Raw genomic sequence first — 23342 nt, 5'->3', positions numbered from 1 at the left:
AATTTTACAGTAATGGAGCAATTATACCTGATGGGAATATCTGCGCCTGAATGTCCAGTGTATTTTTAAAGGGGTCATGACATGAGGAATAAAAATGTCCTTGATCTTTTGACATATAAGAGGCCATTGTACTATTAAGACAAACTGCAAGTTTCAGAACTGATAACTTCCTCCTTAATAGAAAAGAGTATTAATTTAAACCAAGCTGCATAAATGGCTCATTTGGAATTCTGGAACACACAAAAAATGTAAGATGGTAAATTTAAGACTAATAACAATTTGACGAGTTGAAAAACAAGGCAATATGTAACAGGAGATGTTAAACAGGTGAGGAATGTTGATATAGTACTGTATACTGAATAAGGAGCCTCCAAAAACAGCCTAGACCTTCAAGAGCAAGGATAATTCGAGACTTGTTAATTTGCCAACAGATGCTTCTGCAAAAAACCCAGGACTTTGAGAACAATGTTCCCCAAAGACAAATTGGAAGGATTTTGGGTATTTCATCCTCTACAGTGCACAATATAGTTAAAACATTCAAGGAATCTGGTCAAATCTCGGTGCGAAAAGGGCAAGACAAAAACCATTTCTGAATGCGCATGATATCTGATCCCTCAGATATCACTGTCTTAAAAAACATCATTCATCTGTAATGGATATCATGAACATGGGCTTAGGATTACTTTAGTAAACCTTTGTAAGTCAACACCACTCACCGCTGCATCCACAGATGCAAGTTAAAACTTTACTATGTAAAGGAGAAGCCGTACATCAACACTGTCCAGAAGCGCTGCTGCCTTCTCTGGGCTCGGTCTCATCTTAGATGGAAAGTAGAACAGTGGAACTGTTTTTTGATCCATTGAGTCTTTTGAAAAACACAGCCGTCATGTTCTCCATACCAAAGAGGAAAAGGACCATCCAAGCTGTTATTAGCGTCAGTCCATAAGCCAGTGTCTGTATGGGTCAGGGGTGTGTCAGTGCCCATGGCATAGGTAACTTGCACATCTGTGGAACACCATGAATGCAGACAGATATATACTAATTTTGAGCAACATAAACTGCCATCCAGCACCATCTTTTCCTGTGACGTCCCTGCAATTTCCAGCAGGAAACCACAAACCACATACTGGTCGAAAAAGCAGAGAGTGCGGGTGCTAGATTGGCCTGCCTACAGTCCTGACCATCTCCAATTGAGAATGTGTGGTGCATTATGAAGCACACCATACAGCAATGAAGACCCTGTACAATTGTGCAGCTGAAGACCTGCATAATGGATGGGGTGAAATTCCACTTTCTAAAAGTCTTGAGTGTCCAAATGCTTAATAAGTGTTATTAGAAAAAATTGTGATGTTTTGCGGTGGTAAGTACTCAACTGTCTCAATTTTTTGGGAGGATGTTGCAATGATCTGATTTGAAATGACTGTACAAAAAAAAAAAAAATTTGGAAATTCACAAGGTAAAACATCATATAATGTTTAGTTATGTGCTTTCAATATAGCAAAGGGTGAATATAATTTACAAATAGCTCCTTTTTGCTTTTATTAGCATTTTTCATCCTGTCCCAACATTTTCAGAATTGGGGCTGTAGTATCTTAGTGAATGTTACTCTTTTGAAATAGCTGGGCACAAACTGCAAAGCAGCCAAATTGTATCTGAATTTTCATTCATAAAGTCTACATTTTAGTCATATTGGCTTCACAGACTCACCATTGCATTGATTTTAGATTTGTTTATTTCAAATATCAATCCCTGAAGAGCAATATAACTTTTTAATATAACTAATTAAGTCATTATCCTTGCCTTTCTGAATACGGAATTCAGCTTCCTGCACATCCTTAATGGTGCCAATGAAGTCAAACATGGTAAGACGCATCTGAAGGTGGCATTTTTAGAAAATGACAACTTTCAGTCTGTTCCTCACACTAAGCTATTTTATGACCTCAGAAGACCCTGAAGATTCTTTTTATTGAGGCGTTTTGCACTTTTGGAGGAAAAAAGTAGAAAAAACATTCAGCCTAACATCCTATTTTGTGTTTCATGGAGCATATGGGTTTTAAATTGACATGAGACACATTTTTGTGTGAACTATTACTTCAAGACTATGTCACAGTTGTCATTTTAAGACATTTTATTATTATTATTATTGAGTCCATTAAGCCTTTCAATGCGCGTTGATTTGCAACCGCTGTTTCTGCTGATGGAGTTTGTGCATGAATGGCATATGCATAAACCTTTAATGCATTCCCCTTGACACATTAAATAATTTAGCAGCATTTGTTTTCTGCAATGTGGGCACAAACTATTTTGCCTCTTTTGAACTTTAAGTGCTTTCCATTGCTTTGTAAACTCACAGATCAAAATTTATTTTCAGAGCTCTTTCAAAGTTGACACATCCTGCTAACAGAGGTAATATTTCTAGCCTTTGCAGCAGCAATTATACATGTGATTTAGCAACAGTAGGGCCTACCATAAGTTCCTTTTCCTTACAGCGTTTTCAATACTATTGTCTAAGCCAAGTGTGCACTACTACGACTGAAGGCTGACACCCTGCGCACATTTAAATACGCACAGATTTTTGGTTTTCAGTTGTGCAGGCACGTGTAGTGTGTACTTTCTTTATGTGTCTAATATGCTTTCAGCACTAGCATTTATTTTTAAAAGAATATTGATAGCTGAGTGGCGATGACAGAGTTTATATTGGCAGACCTCTTCCAGTCCACTCATGTCATTACGGAGATGATTCATTAGGGAATGCCATTATAACCATTGATTTGCATTCATTAATGAAGTTGTTGTACAGCGTGGAGAGAAACACATGTGTTTTGCTCCATTTAGTCTTTTCATATCTAGCTCTTGCTCAATTTGAGCATATTTCTAAAGTCAATCAGTTTGGCATCAGTTGTTTGGAATTTCCTCAATTAAAGCCTTATGATTGTTGCTGTAATGGTCAGTAGTTTATAAATTATGAAGCATTGTTTCTTTGTGTTAGTAATTGATAATTGATCACACCGAGGCAGCGTTTGTGGATTGTTCATGTTCTCACTGCGAGAGCATGACCATGGCAACGTTGCGGTCACGGCTTGCTTTCAATTGAAATTGTTTTCAATTGCGACTCCAGCCGCTCCCCGCATTGCTCCTTCTTCCCACGTGATTGAGGATGGTGCGGCTGGCGATGGAGGCGATCTGGGGATGGCAGCGGGTGCAGCTCCGCCAGGTACGCCCCCTCGGACCACCAGCCCCCCGGCACGCTCGTTGACTCCCGTCCGTGCTCGAGGCAACAGCGGCTCGCCTCACGGCCAGTCTGCCTATCCTCTATAGCTCAAGGTGGATGAGCTCGCTGCTGCATCGGAGAGTGTGGTGTCTGACGCTGAGGACTCCCCTGGGCTGCCGCCTTTGGGCCTGCATGCCCAGGCTGAGGCCAATGCGCTGATGTCCGATATGCCTGCCCGGGCCGGTGTGGGGCTGGACTGGAAACCTCCGTCCTCCCCACAGCCATCGCGGTTGGATGACTGCTTCCTGGGGGCTCCGCACCTCTCACGGCCGGTCACCTATGCCCCAAAAACCCTACCACCTGGCGGAGTCGCCCTGTACTCCCCTCCAAGGCCTGTAGGACAACATCGTCACTGACGGCCAAAGCCTACAGTGCCACCGGACATGCCGCTTCCACCCTGCATGCCATGGCCCTCCTGCAAGTCCACCAGGCCAAGGCACTTAAAGATCTGCATTGGGGTAGCCCTGATCCCGACGTGTTGCAGGAACTGCGCTCAGCGACTGACCTCGCCCGTAGAGCCATGAAGGTCACAGCGCAGTCACTCGGGCAGGCGATGGCCACTCTCATGGTCCAGGAACGTCATCTGTGGCTATATATATATATATATATATATATATATATATATATATATATATATATATATATATTGTGTCGTGTCTCGGTGCGTTGCGTCATAAACATAAAATGTTTTAGGTCACTGTGTTAAATATAGTTTAATACTTAGAACACATCTTGAGATCTCTTAGTTCGAATTTGCACTCCATCAAGTGTTTTGAATGCAAGAACGTAACGCATGTGCTGCATGTAAACTGCGAGTTACCACACAGCTGAAATTTCAATTACTGCCCTCTGGAGTAAACAGGTGGTACTACAAGCTTGCATTTCTCATGAATCTTCCTTATTACTGTCTGGGGGCATGCGATTAATTGCATTAATTGTATTTATTTTTTATACTAAACAAATAAATAGGCACAATTGTAACATTTATATATCTACTTCTTTACCAAAAGTTTATAGGGTCATTAAAGACCCAAAATAAATGTGTAATAGTGTCGTTTGTTTTGTTTTGTTTTTTTGCGCTTCCATAAATCATATTTTTATGTTTACTATCACAGGATATGTATTTCTTTGCTTATTACTAGACAAATGAGTACTATATTCATACAACTACTAGCTCACGTTGATTTTCATGAGAAAAATGATATAAATCTCCTGTGATTCATGGAAATACACAGTTGGATATTGTTAGGAGACTAATTAAAAATGATTGAGAGTGTGAAAAATGTTTTAAAGAGACTTTAATTTCTAGAAATCCTCAGTGCTAAAAGTATAATATAATATAATATATATAAACTAATATATGATTAAAAAAAAATGTATGTAGGAACAATGCTTTATAAACAGTCAATTAACTCTCAACTACTTTGAAAGCATAATGTTCTGTATTGCTAAAGAGTTTCTACTGTAGCCAAGCGATGTGCTTTAGTCTTTATTGGTCTTAGTCTTCATCTAATATTGTGTCACAGTATAGTAGTGTATCCTTGCTGTACAGAAGTGTAAATAAGGCTGAGTGAAAGCTCTGGGAAATCTGGCAGTAAGTCCCCTAGTTGGCATGTTTGCTCCTGCGGCGACCTCTGGCATATGGCATATGTACCCCTCGCCGTGCTAGCACTTGCTGCTGACTGTTCTAACAGAGCTTGTCAAGCAGGGCAGTTTGGCCATACTGAAGACCAGACGGAGAACAGGGAATGGTGCACGGTCTGGGCCAAAGGGTTAGTCTGCCCGCACACCGCTGGAGAGAAATCACAGTCATAAACGAGCGAGTGCTCACCTGTGCTGTCATCGTAAACCACAGTGACTGTTTTCCATTTGAAGAAGTGCACCAGGTTGAGAATAGCTCTGCTGAGGGAGGAGAAGTCCGGATACAGACTGACGTAGAACGAGTCGCGGTTGTCGGACACCTGGTGTTTCCACTTGGTCTGGATGTGCGGCACCCCCAGAGCGTTACAGATGGACTGCACCGCATTCGCAGAGGAGCTGTGGGAGGGGCCAAAGATGGCAGCCACGCCCAGAGACAGCTGGTCACAAGCTGCAGACAGAAGTAGAGTCAAATATGAGACATTAAACGATTTGATCTAAAGTGCATTTGTGCTTAAACTAAAAAACATTTATTTAGAATTTTAAAAAAGTTTTTAAAATGTTTAAAAAAGTCAATATTAATTTTTATTATTTAAAATAAACTACACTCTCAGGAAATAGGTCCTTAGGCTACAATTATGTACAGAAAACAAGTAATACATTTTAGAGGTACATAAAAAGATACCTTAAATTAAACTATTTTTTTCTGAGAGGGAATAAATATAATAAAATATAAATAAATAAATATGAGACATTAAATTATATATGAGTCATAAGATAATATTATTTATTTTTAAAATATAATATTTCAACTATTCTAACTTCCAAGAGCAAAATATTAGCATATTAAATAATCCTTTTAATAATGATTTTATATCTTTTTTTTATTTAAAAAAAAAAGTATTTTGGATTTTATATTATGTCTTAACAACAACACCAGAGCCCAATCCATACTGTGGGAAAATAAGCTTAATTACATTTTCCAAAATAATAACAATCTAGTAACAATTAATATATTAACGATCTATATTAGTATAGTAGTCTATATTATATCTATATATTGTATTGCAACAGTGTTAACACTGAGCTTTGGATTCATTTACTTTTATTGATGACATATATGTGTATCTAATATCTCTATAATCTTTAAACAAACTTACATGGAGAAATCAGCTAATGGAGTGTCTAATAATTCTAAGATGGTTTCCCGATGTGTAAATGACAGACGTCTGCAGTGTGTGTACGTGTCTCAGGGGTATCAGCAGGTCACTGAAACTCATTACCTGAAACAAATCAATTCTCTGTGTTTATGCATCAGACAGCTACTGATGTCTTCCCGTGGTTAAATGAATTAAATGTAAAGCCCACGTCCCTCCTGATACATATATCCCACGTGCTTAACTATAATCACTCTCTGTTCATCTACGGCCCCTGAAGACAGCTGGAGATAGCTTTACCTTTTCTGGAGGCCTCAAAACTGTCATGGATGTTTATCCTTTGGATGTCGTATGTTAGTGTGGTGTTTGGCAGTAAAGTTCTGTTCCTGTTGATAGTATTTAAAGCAAACTTAAAGGCAAGTTCTTCAGCACCTGATGGACCACTTTCGATCGATTCAAATATTCCACCTAAAAGAAACAGAGAGAATGAGAGAAACGGTCAGTTTTATTAATTAAACTTTTTATTATAATTTTTTTTTTAACATAATGTGGAGCGGAGGGGGGCGGGGACGGGGCCGGGTCGGAATATCGCGCGCCCGGTCCCCAATCGGCCTGATGAGGCGCACAAGGGATAAAGGCGGCCGGTGACGATTGTTCGAGAGAGAGAGAGAATTACGGGCATGTCCGCATGTGTGTTTGTTTATGTGTTTTTGAGTTTTCATTAAATTATTTATATTGACAAGCCGGTTCTCGCCTCCTCCTTGCCCATCCTTTAACTGTTTTACACATATGTATTATGCAAATGCGTGTGTGTATACAGGGTGGCTCCAAAAAAAATTAAAAATAAATAAAAATACTTATTGTTACCTCTTTTTGAAATTAGTGAAATTGAAAGCTGGCTTGTTTACTTTTTTTATTTTTTATTTTTTTTAAAGGAGAAGAAACAAAAATACAATGTGACCGGGAGCCACAGTGCAAAAGCACACTGGTGCAAAACACCATGTGAACAGCTGTGAAAAATACAACTTGAAAAAACTGCCATTGAGGAGCAATGTTAAATTGAAATAGAAATATTGTATTGTGGGTTTAACATTTTTTTTTTATTTTTTATAAAACAACATACAAATATAGGAAATAATGCATCAACACATGTAATGTCAAAGAACAGTGCAATATATATATATATTATTTTTTTCTGAAATCGTGCAAGCATTTAATAAATAAATATTGTAGTTCTTTACAGAAGTGATGTTTTAAAGCGCTAGCTACATAACTGCTTTCCCTTTGTGAGTGTGCTTGACAGGCTGTAGATAAATGGATGCCTTTAGTGTTGGGGAGTGATGCTTTCTGATTGGCTGGCAAATCAATCAATCAAGCCCTGAGGAGCAGTGAAGCACAGCGTAGAGAGATTGAAGTGTTTTGCTTGGGTCAGTCAGCAGTTTGCCCCTGTTGACTCACCATATGTCAGAGTAAAGCTCTGCTCAATGTTTTACTTACACTCACTGGAGGCTCCATCATTTAAATGATCCCTCAAGACAGCACGAATAAAAGCAGGTCACTGCCACAAACACTCGATACATTACTGTCTACTGTTGTAATTAAATGTGTATTAAAATACTGAGCTATTTCTTAATATTGTTGTAATAAGTATAGAATAATAGTTGTTCTTGTATAATGCCAACCCTTTCTGCATGTTCTTTTGTTATTGCTGTCATCATGATTTGTAGGATGTGTGTAATAGAAAATAATACTGTGGAAAGGTTTTTGGTAGGACTTTAAAATACGGTTGCATTTGTACATCAGTAAATGCATTAGGTATTATTAAATAACATTGAGGAATATCATTTTTACAGTATTTATTATTCTTTGTTAATGCTAGTTAATAAAAATACAGTTGTTCATTGTAAGATCATGTTAGTTTATAATGCATTAACTAATGTTAACATATTCAACTTTTGATTTTTTGATTGAGCATTCCCTGTCAATGACTCTTACAGTATATAATCTCACAAACTAAACAGGAAGATAGACTAAAAGTTAAAATAACAAACACCCAGGGGTCTGTTTGGCTCAGCGAGTTGATGCGTGACTACCACCCCTGGAGTCATGAGTTTGAATCCAGGGTGTGCTGAGTGACTCCAGCCAGGTCTCCTAAGCAACCAAATTGGCCCGGTTGCTAGGGAGGGTAGAGTCACATGGGGTAACCTCCTTGTGGTCGTGATTAGTGGTTCTCGCTCTCAATGGGGCATGTGGTAAATTGTGCATGGATCGCGGAGAGTAGCATGAGCCTCCACATGCTGTGAGTCTCCGCAGTGTCATGTGCAGATTGACGGTCTCAGAAGCGGAGATTCATCCTCCGCCAACCAGACTGAGGTGAGTAACCGCACCACCACGAGGGCCTACTAAGTAGTGGGAATTGTTCATTCCATATTGGGAGAAAAGGGGATATTTTTTTTTTAAACACCTTGTGAATTTACTGTAAAATCTCTCTTTTCTATTTTGCAATATGAAATGTAGCATTTAGACAGACTGACTAATTAGACCTCATTTTATTGGTATTAATTCCAAGTTTGGCAAGTTTTTTTTTTTTTTATGGTTCAATATTACATAGTTATGCTGGCATTCAGAAATGTAATTCCTGCATATTTCAAAATTCACTGCTTTCATAATGATAGAGAACCAGACAGATATGTAGAACAGAGACTTAATATTGATTAGCTGCGTGTAATGGGGGAAATCGATTCTCAAGGGGGTTATAAAGGGGTTTATGAATGACTAATAAGTCATTTACAAATGCATTATAAACCACTCATATACAGTTATAACAGCATGAATAAAAAGGGCAGGTATGAAATACCTGCCAAATAGTGAGCCCTTTTACCTCACATGTTATAAATGTTTAATAACACTCTTAACATTAATAACTCATTGAAAATATACCTTAATGCAAATGGGACACATGTGAAACATTTATTAAGGAGTTGCCAATGTTAGAAACCTATGTTAATACATTTCAGTGTAGATTATTGGTCATCAGGCTTTATTATATGATATACAGTATGCTGTGCATGAGCATGAGGAGCTGAAAAGTGTTTTTGCAGAGGAATTTGTTATTATGACTAGTTAGGAAGCACTCTAAGTGGCACCATTCTTTTGACATCAACATGACATGAGTCAAGACAATACAGTAATTAATATAAACACAAAGAGGACTGTAGCAAAATGACATAATCCCTCATTTTAATCTCACTATAATAGTCTATTTTTCCTGCATTGTGACATAAATCATGAATTAGGAGTTTACATAATTTATTACGCCTTTATAACACGTACGATAAAATTCTCACTATTTGGTAAGAATTACATGAAAGTCACTGATTTTATGCATGTTTTTTTAACTGTATATAAATGATTTATAACATATTTGTAAATGGTTTATAAGTCAATAATGAGCCCCTTTATAAACCCTCAACAAAGGGAACATTAATGCCAGATGTTTGAAGATTTGTTAACACTTTAACATTAATTTTAAGGGTTTATAAAGGGCCTAATTAATAAATCATTTACAAATGCCTTATAAACAATTGATATACAGTTATAAAATGTGAATAAAATGTGTGGCTTTCATGCAACTCTTGAAGTGTTAACAAATCTTCAAACATCTGTCAAAATGTTTTCCAGGATATGGACTTTTATATAGTCATAACTGTCTACATGATTTCTTTATATTGTTGTAATTTAATTTGAGTTCCAGAAGACTTGTCAGTCTCTTAATGTACAATTTATAAGTTAACTAACCTGTCATCTTTTCTTTGCATTTGTTTGTCAAACAGATGTTTTTGTTTGTTAAATGTGGATATCTTGTGTATAATGTAATCATTGTTTTTCTACATGTATTTTCCCTCCCACTGAACATCTGTTGCATCTGATCAGACATATACACAACCTTTTATATTTAAAAATGTGCAGAGAATGGAGGATTTTTACAATTACCCTCATATAAGTGTACCACTCACTTTAAAGCAAGCAGTGCATAAATACATTCATTACATATATTTATTTTATTAAGTCTCTTTCAGTTTAATAATCACACTAGGCCATTCCGTGATTTTGATTTCATTTGAATTAATTGTGTAGCCCTAGTTCTAGTTTACAATATTCAGCCTTGCCAAAGGTTTGTCATTGTGAGCCAGACCTACAGCGAGTGGTACAGGGCTGCTGCTGTTGCTCTCAGCTGGGCACCTGTCTAGTGAACAATGCCCCTTGTCTGCCCGCTCACTCGCGACAGACTCATATATGCCACCTCGCTCGATAGTGCTCGCTGAAGCTGTGATATATTATCACACTGTAGCTACATAATCAATGCAGCACAATACATTCATTTCTGTATCCACAGGGATGTGTACAGCAGAGCACCATAACAGCAGAGAGAAAATTAGTAAAGTACTTGTCATCTTCCTGTCTGAGAGCTATATACGACTGTCTTTTATTATCACACATAATCAATTGATGTGATCAGAGAGGGATTCCCTTCACAACAGATCAATATTAACATTAAAAGCCTACCTGAGCAACCAGGAAGTTTGATGTCAAACAGTGAACAGTCTCACTATCTATAAAGCTAATATGTGCTTACATATTAAGTATTGGTAACACTTTATCCTGTAATAACTTTCATTAATAAATCATTAACAAACATATAATTCTAAACAGATCTTTAACTAATGCATATTCTAATAGTCAGAAGCAGTGTTGGGGTTAGTTAAAAGCAATGCGTGTTACGTAATCAGATTACAAAGTAATGCAATATATTTTTTATTTTAGACCATAATATCAGAGTTATTTTATAAATTAAGTAATGTGTTGCTTTTGTACACCTCTACTGTCGCTGTATTGTGAGCAAACTTCAGGGAGGAGATGTAGTGCATGATGGGCATTGTAGTTACATAAGAGTGTGAGGCCAAAGTCTATTTAGTAGAGATGAGTCACTCCTGTTTAAATGAATGGGAGAAATTGGAATGCCCAACCAAGAAGCTCTAGCACCCAACAGTCAATGGATGTAGAAAGGAAGTCCTGCCTTGCAGGAAAAAGAGCCAATCACCTTTTAGATACAGACATCGCCTGTCAATCAACTCACTAATGTTCATGCACATTTTGTGTTTTAGTTTAATATGAGGTGAACATTTGGATGAGTGATACATGTTTGATTTATGTGATAACACATTGTATTAAAAAAATCAGTAAACACATTTAGGCATTGGGATTATAAGACTAGTCTTCCACTCGCCACAACATGATACACAAGGTGTAATACTCAAAATAAAAGCTGACTCTGGATCAGTGGCTCCGAGTAACTTTCTACATCGATTGTGTACGCAGAGAAAATGTCTTAGTTTCTAAAAATCTTCTACATTTTGGTTTTATAATAAACAAGTAGTTTGATTCATGAAACAAACTATTTTTATGACATTTTGGTTGCATTAAAAACTATTCCATTCAAATTGTATCAAATTGCGTCTTTGAAAAAGACTTCTTAAGTTGACTCTGACATTGTCGATGGGCACAGCACATGATGGCATATATGATGCAGGTTCAAGTGTTGGATTTTACTTCTTTATTCATATTGGCTGCCATGTTGATGGAAAAGGAAATCATGCATATTTATGTTATTGATTTTTTCGTATTTTTGCAGTACCCAATCTAAAGTTGAAAATATTGATCCATTGTAAATGTTTATAAAGGTTTACAAATAATTATTAAGTACCATTTTTGGGCACTAGACTTTGAGTTACTTTTTTTTTTGTATTTTGGCTTTTAATTCATGTAAGCTATACTGTCATCTTCATAATAGTGTACTCCTAAAAGTGCACAAAAATAGAAATATTAAGTGAAAAATGGCCGAAGATTCGTCTTGTATTTTTTTTACAAGACAAGAGGATGTTTATATGACAAATGCTGACCATTATAGCCTTCATTGTCATGTAGAAAGCTTAAAATAATATATTTTCTGCCTGGATTCTATGAACAGAATCCACATATGTTCAGAAAAGATGCCGTTGTATGCATTCTGTGGGTTTTGAAGCACGTTTGGAGCTCCTGGTATATATATGGGTAATTAATTTTTTCCAAAATGAGTACCAGTGAGCAAGATGGCAGCAGGCAGGGCGCGTACTTCCAGTGGTTCAATCGCTAGCCGAGAACCTGCCATTGAGATGAATGGGAATGCTAATGAAAAGCTCCAATAGCTACATAGATGGTCAAATAAAAACACTTTTATTAACAAAGTGATTGTTTTTCATTGTAAACAAGCATTTGTTTTATTTACATTTTGTGACAACATACAAAATGATACCCTTCTAGATTGGCAGATGTGTAATTCATCTCTTACTTTTCCTCATATTCCTGTTATTTCAAACCTCCTGGAGAATCACTTGGTATTGTCTCAGACCACCCATTCATCTCTCTCAGAATTTAACTTACATAAATATAATCAGTAGTAGTGATACTAGTAGGTCTGCAAAAACATCTCTGTTTTCTAGTTGCTGTCCCATTCGGTGGAGGCAATGAGCCATGTAGAGCTGCTGAATTCAGAAGAACTTTATCTTTGAAAACATAAGAGGATTTGAAAGGGGAAAAGATGAGTGGAGTAAAATCTCATCTACATAGATGTTGATTCATATTGGTGTTATCTTAAGTGCAACCACATACTTTAATGGCTTATAGAAATGTGCTGAGAAATGATATCATGAGTCTGCTAGAGGAGCAACAAGATCCCTATAGCTGTATAAAGAAATGGTCAGAAAATCCAATTGAACATGAGAAAATTACCTGATATGACAATAGCTATTCCTTCCTCCAGTCATTCCCAGAGGAAATTGTTATTACTCTTTTAAAGCTCAGTAGACTTATTGGAGCTCTCATTAATGTTCTTTATCCATTTATCTAATTTATTTGGTATCAATTGTTTCCAAAAATTCCTTACAATAACTGAGAGTAGACCCAAATGAGAGTTGTTGACATCAACAGGATCACATGGGAAGTTGACATGTTGTTTCTGAGAGTTGAAGTACCCTAGGATCAGCTATAATATGCCGACTCATTGACAAGCACCATCTCCTATCAGACAATTTGCATTGGCCCCAGTGTGTTTATCTTCCCCTGTGGTACAACCGGAAGTAAATGAGTCAACAGCGTATTTCGCAATGTAACCAAAATCAGTTACAAGCGGGATTTGAAGGTTGTATTTTTCCCTATAACATAACATTTTTACTCTGCTAATGGTTAAAGTTTGGGGTTTGAGTTGCGGGTACAGTTTATAAAATATGCATTCCTCTTCACTATATTACTAGCGTATACAGCTGAAAACAACCCGATTCACAACTTGCTTTTAGCGCACATGCCTATAAGCCCAACAACACTTACTGCTTTGGCCACTGGGGGCAGTGTTTCAAATATCGGTAAGCACAGACCGATTATATCTAAAGAAAAGCCAACTTAAAGGGGACCTATAATATAATTCTTATATTTCTATTAATCAAAAACAGTGTGTCAAAATGAATGGTTTTCATTTCTTCAGGCCTCGCCCACGACTGGTGATGGACTCCACACTACTATCATAGAGCTATACACAGTCCACCATTTTTTCCCATGCTGGAGCAGATAGAGTGAGAAGAATAATGTTTTAACAGCTTTGTAAGCATCATAAGTGTTCTGTTGCGTCTTCATGTACTCCCGGCATCAGATCCACTGAAGACGCAGTGGACAAGTTTTGTTTTTGAAGGAAATGTGCCCCAAAACATAAAAAAAATATGTTTTTGCAAATCATTTTACACCGAACAGCTTTGTGAATGAGTGTCAATATAAAGCAAGATTTTCAACACATTTGATTCTAAAGCATGGATCAGAACCAACTGTTCATGTTCCAGCTTTATATCCTGAAGATGAAAGTATCCCACTGTATATTTTGTGAATGTTTGCAAATCGCATTTACGAATGTGCTTGTTAGCTGATTCCACGGCTAATGCAGCTAAAGTTACCATTGTCTCTGATTGTATTCATGGAGACCAGAGCCATGTCAGGGGCGGGGAGCAGCAGCTTATTTGCATTGCATTTCATATGGTATACTAAATGATAAGTGATGCATTCTGGGGACACCTGAGGCTTTTACTTTTTTGGAATATTACATCTTCTAAAAAGGGGCATAATAGGTCTTCTTTAATATTTCTGATTTCACTGTGAGATCAGACTGTTGACATACGGTAAAGGTTAAGCTTTTTCACTTCTGATTACGTCTCGCACACAGTCAAGATTTCTAGTCTTTCAAAATATACTCCATTGACCGTGAGCCTGCACTAGGGTTGCCAACTGTCCTGTATTAGCCAGGATGCCTATTGTCCCTCATTTTAGCAGAAAGATGATCAAGGAGGACCCTCTTCACACTGAATGTCGGACCGTCAAACGTCTTGTTTTGAAGGCATTTTGCACCATATTGAAGCATCAAATTGCTCAAGATTGACACTACTATTTCTAAGATGAGAGATTCTTCTGCAAAAGTCTCCATTTGATCTCAGAGCTGTCTAGAAGAAGATACTAAAGAGATCTCATTTGTGAAGTTTCTTTTCAACAGGTCTGTTCTCATGTGGACTGCTGTCAGTGTCAGATTATCAGCCTGGTACATCAAGATGCGTAGCACAGTGTAGCAGGCTTGTAAGACCCTTTCCATCTTTATCAAGCCTGGAGCTGTGATGCAGGAGACAGGAGCATGGAGGCAGTGTTGGGAGGGAGCAGCTTGCCGAATACATCAAGGCTGAGGTGAACTCAGAGGTGCACTCAAATAAAACAATAATTCATTATTCTATGTGAAGCCTTTTCATACATGAATTTAAATGTCCTTAAATACAATTATTCTCCTGAACCACCCTAAAACTACGGTGTCTTTTTTAGGAAACCACAAACTTTAAAATGCACTAAGTACGTTTTTGTTAATTAATGGCTAACATTTGTCTTGGACTTTACTGTATACAGACAGCTATTTACCAATACCATTATAGAAATGCATTGAAAGATTTGGGGTTGCGGTTCTGAACCATATGGTGCCCTAGGCGAAATAAAAAAAAGCAGCTAGCAAAAAAAGTTGCTAACTGCATTGAAACTATTAAAGGATGAAAATGTTTGTAATAATATAGCTTTCAAATGATAGGCCTATTATTTAATTCTTATTTATAGTATATGATTTAATGTGGTTCGAAAATGCATCACTTTCTCTATGTTTTGGCCTTTAGTCCACCATCTTCACAATGTAGTGTGGAGAAGGGAAAACAATGTGACAAAAAGCAATGTAGTGTTTTATCATGCTACATCAAAAAGTAACTAGTTATGGAAAAGCTGCACTATTGTAAAAATAATTTATCTGCTGTAACAATACTGTATAATGTAACCGCTTCTTTTCCAAAACTGCTGCAGGGTTGCAGTGCAGCTTGTCGAGGTCACCCCGTATAACACTGCTGCCCTAGGTGACTGCCTATATTGTCTATGCCAAGATCCACCACTCTGTTTTTGTCAACAATGATTTTTTTATTCCACAAGTAAAAGTGCCTGATAAGAGGCAGTTACCAAGATCAAATCTAGTAGTACCGGCCTGGTTATGTGATCTCAACATGACACCCATCATGAGAGGAAAGCACCCTTATGTAAAATACCCTTGTGTTTTTCTAGGCCACCAGGTAAAATATGACATTTTTGCATCCACTAGTCACCAAAAAAAAAAAAAAAAAAGACAGGTTTCCCTGAACACTCTCCCTAACTTCCATTGTTCAGCAAACAGAACTCATGTCATTAGTTAGGCCAATGTTGATGTGTCAGGCTGGTTAAGACAACAAGTTTATACATTTCAGGGAAATCAACCTGCAAATGCCTTATTATCGACTCTGCATATTAGTGTAAGCTGGGATAGGAGAAAGTGTAACATTGAAAAATCACCTTTAAATTTCACTACAACACGTATTTCCAATTGTCATTTAAATATTGGTGTTGCTGGAACAAATGTTGGTGATCAAGAGGCTTAATACAACAATATTTAAAATTAATTGCATGCATTAATTGTTTCTTTGCCTCTAGGAACACCAGCATGTTGTGTAATAAAGAACTAAATTAGTTCATGTTGAGTGTATTTGAGAAATGGCCTGTTACTTACTGCAGCTGTCACTGTTGGTCACAAACTAACTCGCTCTGCCATCTGCCTCTCCCTCTTACCCTCATTATTACAATCATCTCAAGATATTTTCTTTTCATTAAGAAACTTAAGTCTTTTTAGGACCATTAAGGTTGTTTTTTTTTGTATTTTGACATTATTTTCCAGAAAATTTCATAGCAATTAAAATTGCCGTAATGTGTCCAAATGTGTTACTGTTAGTCTTGTGATTCTCATTTCTGTAACTGCCTTACAGTAAAAAAAATCAAATTATTTAAACATATTTACAATTTAAGTAGTTTATAGTTTTATTTATTGTTTAGCAATTTTAGCTTTTTTATGCTTTATTAAAATAAAGAAATGGGAGCTAGTGTTACTAGTATGGGAGCAGGCCGTGGCCTTTTCTCTCTCTATGTTTTCTCTCCATAGAGTGTTAGATGCGGCTGGGGCCATCTAATGCTATAACACGCATCGGGGAAGGTGTCCTGGTTATCATGTTGCAAAGACGTCACATGGGCTTACCAGCCACGTATGGAAGTGGCGCGGTGGTAGGTCCTGCCTCAATGGGGAGGAGCTCTACAAACACAGCGGCCAGGGGGCAGAGGAAACTCTGCCCAAGGGAGATGCGGGTCCACCGTCAGGGGGACCATACTGTGGAAAATACATCACAGGGGGTTACCAGAGTAATCAATACCTGTGGAGCACGTGTTCCAGTACAGGCAACCCAGTGCCTGCAGTTTGTAAAATCTTGCGAAGGTATTGGGTGTTGCCCAGCCTGCCACTCTGCAGATGTCTGCTAGATAGGTGTCATTGGCCTGTGCCCACAAGGATGCCACACTCCTCGTAGAGTATGCTCAAACCCACGTAAGCCATGCATCCAAGCTCCGGGCGAGGGGCACTAAAGTGTGAAGTACCTGGAGGTAAGGCCTCGCGGCAGGGGGGAGCGGGCGACGTCACATCAGGGAGTATTGCTTCGTCCCGAGGTGGCTGTGCTGAGGAGAAGCTCGAAGCACTTACCTTTCTCCACGTACCCGGCCTGTGGCCGGTAGGCGACTGAGGAGGAGGTTCTGTAGAGATGGCCTCTAGACCCGTCTCCACCTGCCGGCCTGAGGTGGGAGTGTGGTGCAGTTGGGCACGTGAAGGCGGAAGGTCCACGTTCATGGGCTCGGTGTCTGATCGCCTTGAGAAAGCCAGTTGTGGGCACCGGCTAAGTGGCCCAGGGAGTGAGGAAACTACTTTTATGTGACAATGTAGGTACCGCAGCCCAATGGGGGTTGCATCAAACAAAGAAAAGGAAAAAGATTCTCCACCCTGCCCTCCACCAGGGGATGGAGTGATCTGAACACCAACTCTGTAGTAGACGTATCTCTCCCTGGGTTGCCCGTCTCAATAGCGCGTGGTAGAAGGCGCTACGTGGGTGGCGGCTATAGTGGCTTTCCCCCGGAAGAATAAAAGTGTGAGGCAGCGCCCATGGCCGTCAGAAGTGGCAGAAGGGCATCTTGTGAAAGATGCGTCTTTAAAAAGACGTTCAACATCAATGTGTGTACTCTTTTAGAGAAATATACTCGTTCAGATGTATATACACTTTTAAAAGGGCTGTCGAAGCACCCAGGGGCGTAGTCTGCACTGGCGTGCAGAAGAAGTGAAAAGCCGCTGAAAATGCGCTGTACCTCCAACAGCGTATGCTCTAGAGGTATGTGGAACAGCAGTGGGTTTACTCAACTCAATGAAACACAACCGCTCGGCTCCAAAGCAAAAATCTGTCTGAACAGATGCACGCTTCCCTCCTTTTATACCCGTATGTCCGGGGGAGGGGCATGCAAATTCTGTTAGCCAAATTTCATTGGCCTTTTTTCAAATATAAGAGGCTCTCAAGAGAGACCCCTAGTGTCACTACATCGACACAAAGTCGAGTGAGTGACAGAAGGGGAACTTTTCTTATGTATTTATTTATTATTTATATATATTATTATTATTAGCCCAAAATAGTCTTCATTTTCTTTGTGCAAAATATAATTTCCAAGAAAGTAGTATGGTAGAGCGGGTCGGCCACTAATCGCTGGGTTAGTGGTTTGAATCCCGGCCCATACGACTCCACATGCCGAAGTGTCTTTGGACACGACACTGAACCCCAAGTTGCTCCCGATGGCAGGCTAGTGCCTTGCATGGCAGCTGAATGAGTCAACAGTGTAAAGTGCTTTGAATACTGATAAGGTTAAAAAGGTGCTATATAAGTGCAGACCATTTACCATATATCTGGCATGAGAGCTCAAATAATAAAAACCCAACAGGTAAATATGTATGTTCAAGCCATTCAAATATTTTTGCCTTTAATTTGATTTCTAGTAAAACATTCATGCAGTTATGAAAACACCAGACCAGAGAACAGTGCTGAAATCTGAGTGCTGAAAAATGACTGTGGGCAACTACAACAGACTGGCATTAACACAGCTCTTTTTGAAGCTGCAGAGCTTGAGCTCTTACACTTCTGCATGTTTTGCAGTAGCACTTTGTTAATATACTTCAGAATGAATCTTATTACAGCTTCTCTTTACTCTCCATTTCTTTCTTCTTTAGTAGAATGTGCAGCCTTCTCCATTTTTAATGAAGAATATTTTTGAACTTGGCCATGGCGTATTGATTTTCCTCTCGCAGTCAAGTGTTTGAAATGTTCTCAAATAGAGATGTGGATTGGAAGATGTGCTCAAATGCGATTTTCTTTAATTTCTTGTATGGTTTGGCCCCTGACCCGTCAGCATTTTATGATAATCCTAGCCCATTTAAGAGATCAGCCTTGGATCTAATGAGTTCTGAATATAACCCTCATGAGGTCCATTGGCTTCGAGTAGTGTTGGTGATAAATGCTCACTCTCACACTGGGCATCAGATATAAATCACTGCATGAGGTTTTGAGTGTGCGGTCATCTACGAGGAAATTAATTGTGAATCTTTAATTCTGGGCAAGAAGTCCTTTAGCTTGGTTCCCCCAAAGTACAATGTCCATAAGCATTTGCTTTATCTGCCTCTTGAAACTCAAAATCCAGAAGATGCTACACCAAAGCACCTATGGCTGGTTCATCTGAAAAGAAAACCTTCGGATAAAAGGCAACAACTTAACCCACTGTCCCAAGACCTCCTTAACAGGCACTCAGTTTTTAATTCAACTGAACAGATTTATCCTTCTAGACCAAAATACAAGGGATGTGTCGCGCCTGTGAGCTTCTTTTTCTCTTTAAAATAAAAAAGGTTAAAGATGCAAAATGATATTTCACGGGGAACTGCATCAATCTTTATTTCCAGAGCTATTACTGGAACATTTGTCATCTTGTTTGAAATCCATTTCCCTGCGAATTGGGCACAGGCATCTTATTTATCCATTCTGAATATATTCTATGGTGGCCAAGAAAATTGAACCTGTGCACTTTTGTTGTGCAGACAGTTATCCGTTCTGTTGCAAATGAGTATTTTGTGACTTATGAACTCGTAGCGGGTGCGTTTAGGGCGAGAAGAACTTTTTGCAACACGCACTCCAGATAATGAGAAAACAAAGGATGGCAAATCAAACTGACAGTAATTATTTTTTCTCGTAGTGAAAAATGTCAAGTGTGTGTTGAATTGCAATGTAAAGCTGAGACGGTTGAAATATGCAGTCATAAAAAATGAAACTGCAAGGCTGAGCTACCACAAACATTTTCAAAGAGAAGGATAATATCTCTCCAGCTGATTAGATGTGTGGGTGTGGTATATATATATATATATATATATATATATATATATATATATATATATATATATATATATATATATATATATATATTGAAGTCTGATGAACTTGACCAAAACACTCTGTTGCTATGCAGACTCTTGGTTAAAAAAAAAAAACAGTGGCCTCACACTTACATAGAAAGCTTCTATTGGTTGGCTAGCCTGGCGAAGTGAATGGACCATGGCGATGCTTTGTGACTAATGAACTCCAGTTCAGCCACAAGGTCATGGCCAGGTGGGCTCCATGGCAACAGAGGCCTCTTTATAAAAGCATAAACGGGCTGAAGTGAGCCGCTGCTTCTAGAAGGTTCTTCAGGATTTTTTGAGACGGAACAAAGGCTGATGGATGTGGTGAAATAAGCTAGCTGTCTCAGTAATTAACTCGTTCCCTAGGATTCTCAGACAGGGATAGATGAGAGAAAGTGTTAACTCTTTTCCATCTGCGCTCATGCCTAGCTAGCCTGCCATGTAGATGGACAATGATTAAAGACAGGAAGTGGCAACTGCTTTGATGTCAATCCCTCTCAGTTTGTGACTACACATGTTTCCAGAGCACAATTCCATTATTTTACTTGTCCACATGTTCATATAATGCACACTTTTCAACCATGGAGCCTCCCCATCAATACACATTTTGAATGTTTCCCTAATCAAACACACCTGATTCAACTTATCAGGGGTGCGTTTCCCAAATGCATTATTAGCCAACTATGGTTGCAAGTTCTATCTTTAACAACATAGTTCAATTATTGTTGTTTTCCAAAACCATAGTTCCAACGGTTGGAACTATAGCTTTTTATCAGTGGTTAGAAGCATAGTTTCTTCTTCGTTTTCTGTATGGACATTCTTTCACTTTGCTGAGGCTTCTATATATTTTATTCCATGTACTGTATATCTTTCAGTCTGTAAACACTTTGTCCATGTTTACATGCATTTAAGAAAATGGAAACATAAATGCGAGTGCAGTCATTAAAGGCTCTTAAGAGAAAGCACTTTATCTCACACGGTTTCTGTCAGAGTACACAGCTATTACGTGTTTATGTTAACGCTTAAGTGGCATTCATATGTTTTTGAAGAGTGCACATGTGCATATGTGCTCAACTGCATAAGGGGAAAACCGAAGTCTGATATAGAGGTAAACCCCTCTAATGTAGCGCAATGCATCTGTCACATTACAAAGTGCATGCCGCTTTCGTGTCTTTAGTAGCTTTCTAGTATTAAATGGCTTTCTGGTGTATGAGTAAATGAGCTATTATAATTTAAGATTTGTGGAAGTTATTACTTCACAGGAATTTTTGAGATGGAACAAAACATTTAAAATGTCAATAACAACAGCTCAACTAATGTGGTTCGAACGATGGACATGCAGCATTGTTACTACTGTTTCGGGAAACAGCCATGACTAGCTAGTTCATTTCTCCAACGATGCATCATACTATGGTGGTTACACAGTGAGTCATGTCATTTTATGGGAAATGCACCCCAGCTCGTTAGTAGTGACTCCATGAGCTGAATTAGGTATGTCAGATTAGTACTGTACATGAGATTCAACTCAATATTAAACTTCACAAACCACACAAAACTATAAAAAAAAAATGAATGACTCCATTCAGGCTTCCTAAGCAACAAATTGGCCCGGTTGCTAGGTGGGTACAGTAACATTGGGTTAACCCTCCTTATGGCTGCTATAATGTGGTTCTCGCTCTCGGTGGGGCACATGATGAGTTGTGCGTGGATGCCTCGGAGAATAGCGTGAAGCCTCCACACATGCTATGTCTCCGTATTAATGTGCTCAACAAGCCCCGTGATAAGATGCGTGGATTGACTGTCTCTGACATGGAGGCAATTGATATTAATCCTCTGCCACCTGGATTGAGACGATTCAATATGCCACCATGAGGATTTAGAGTGCATTGGGAATTGGGCATTATAAATTGAGGAGAAAAGTGGAGAACTATTAATTAATAAATAAATATTTTAAATTCAGACAAAAAGACAAAGGTAATAAAGACTGTGTCTTTAACATCTTTAATGAGAGAATAAAGTACAATCCCATGATACACTGCGAATGATGAAATTGAATTAAAAACAATGGAAAATGTCTGGCCATTGATTTAAAGTTGTTTATTATATAAATAAATTAGTTTACGTTTTAGTAGCAATCTATTCTGATATATGGAAATATGTATGTAGTTTGCAAGTGTAGGGAGAATACTCGATTTTGTCATTTAGAGTGCATCATGGAACTGGGCGGTCGTTGCTCTTTTGGCACACTTTGTTTGCTGTGTCTCTCTGATTGGTAGAGTGTTTCTCTACAGCATCGGTAGTGTAGTTCTTCACCAGGAATTCAGCTACTAAACACGATTTCTAAATAATGAAGTTGAAATAACATCGACTGATGGCTTCGATGAACAACCTCTGAGCACGGGACAGTAGGTCTGTTGTCAAAGCTCTGGGTGAAATGTCTATCAATATGACTTTTCATGCTCTCAACACACACACACACACACACACACACACACACACACACATCAAACATTGCACATCATAAACTTTTGATAAATGTATTAACTTCAATTTTCAGCTGACCGCAAATGGAACAAATTTCCTTCCAGTGTTTTATTTATTCTTTTTTCTCAGTGCATTACAACTCCTTATGAAATCTACCCATGGTTTTACTACAGTAATCATGTAATTTCTATGGTTACTACAATACTGTAGTACTGTACCAAGGTTGATTGTGTTCAAACCATATTTTCCACCAAAAACATGCCATGGTTATCACATTATTACTAAAGTAAAACCAATGTTAATTTGTGAAAGGACTCCTCTTCTGGTTTAGCAGTTCTACATATGTTGTGTGTTTCTGATACAAATAAATATATTTTAATATTCAAAGAGTAAACCTGAATCATTATTCAAAGCATATTAAGTTACAGTTCTAACCATGCTTCATAACAGCTCTTAAATCCCACTGTCATATTGCTTCTGGGCCCAGCAGCTGGAATTAATTGTGAGTTTGCAAAATAGAATATTATTCTAATACAGCGGAGCAGCTTCATAGACATTGTGACGTTGCATTGTTTACGGAATGATGACTCCTGCCCCACTCAAGACCAGGTATTCAGGTCTGGATCACTGGAAGCATTAAACTTCTGCTAATACTAAACATCACTTCAAGCTAGATCAGTTTGACTTCAAACTAGACCCAAATGAATAGAATCTTATAATTGCCAAATAACCAGGGCCAGTGGAATAGAGCCATGAATATACTACAGGGGCAATCCAACCACATTATTTTGTGATGCTTCAATTTGATTGT

At 38.3% G+C, this 23342-nt stretch overlaps 1 protein-coding gene across 2 annotated transcripts in view; it reads right to left on the bottom strand.

Annotated features, from left to right (window-relative positions):
- LOC127655889 (glutamate receptor ionotropic, kainate 2) overlaps positions 1-23342 on the bottom strand; it is a 301274-nt gene that overhangs the window by 219993 nt on the left and 57939 nt on the right. For both annotated transcript variants that reach the window (XM_052143929.1, XM_052143930.1), the window contains exons 2-3: positions 6367-6534; positions 5103-5360 (exon numbers count right to left, since the gene is read on the bottom strand). In XM_052143929.1, coding sequence (XP_051999889.1) covers positions 5103-5360; positions 6367-6534 — 426 coding nt within the window. The remainder of the gene's footprint in view (positions 1-5102; positions 5361-6366; positions 6535-23342) is intronic.

This window comes from Xyrauchen texanus, chromosome 15, assembly GCF_025860055.1.
Source record: "Xyrauchen texanus isolate HMW12.3.18 chromosome 15, RBS_HiC_50CHRs, whole genome shotgun sequence".
In the NCBI taxonomy this organism is placed as follows: domain Eukaryota; kingdom Metazoa; phylum Chordata; class Actinopteri; order Cypriniformes; family Catostomidae; genus Xyrauchen; species Xyrauchen texanus.
The sequence above is the reverse complement of the archived record's forward strand: the minus strand, read 5'-3'. Positions and strand labels throughout refer to the sequence as shown.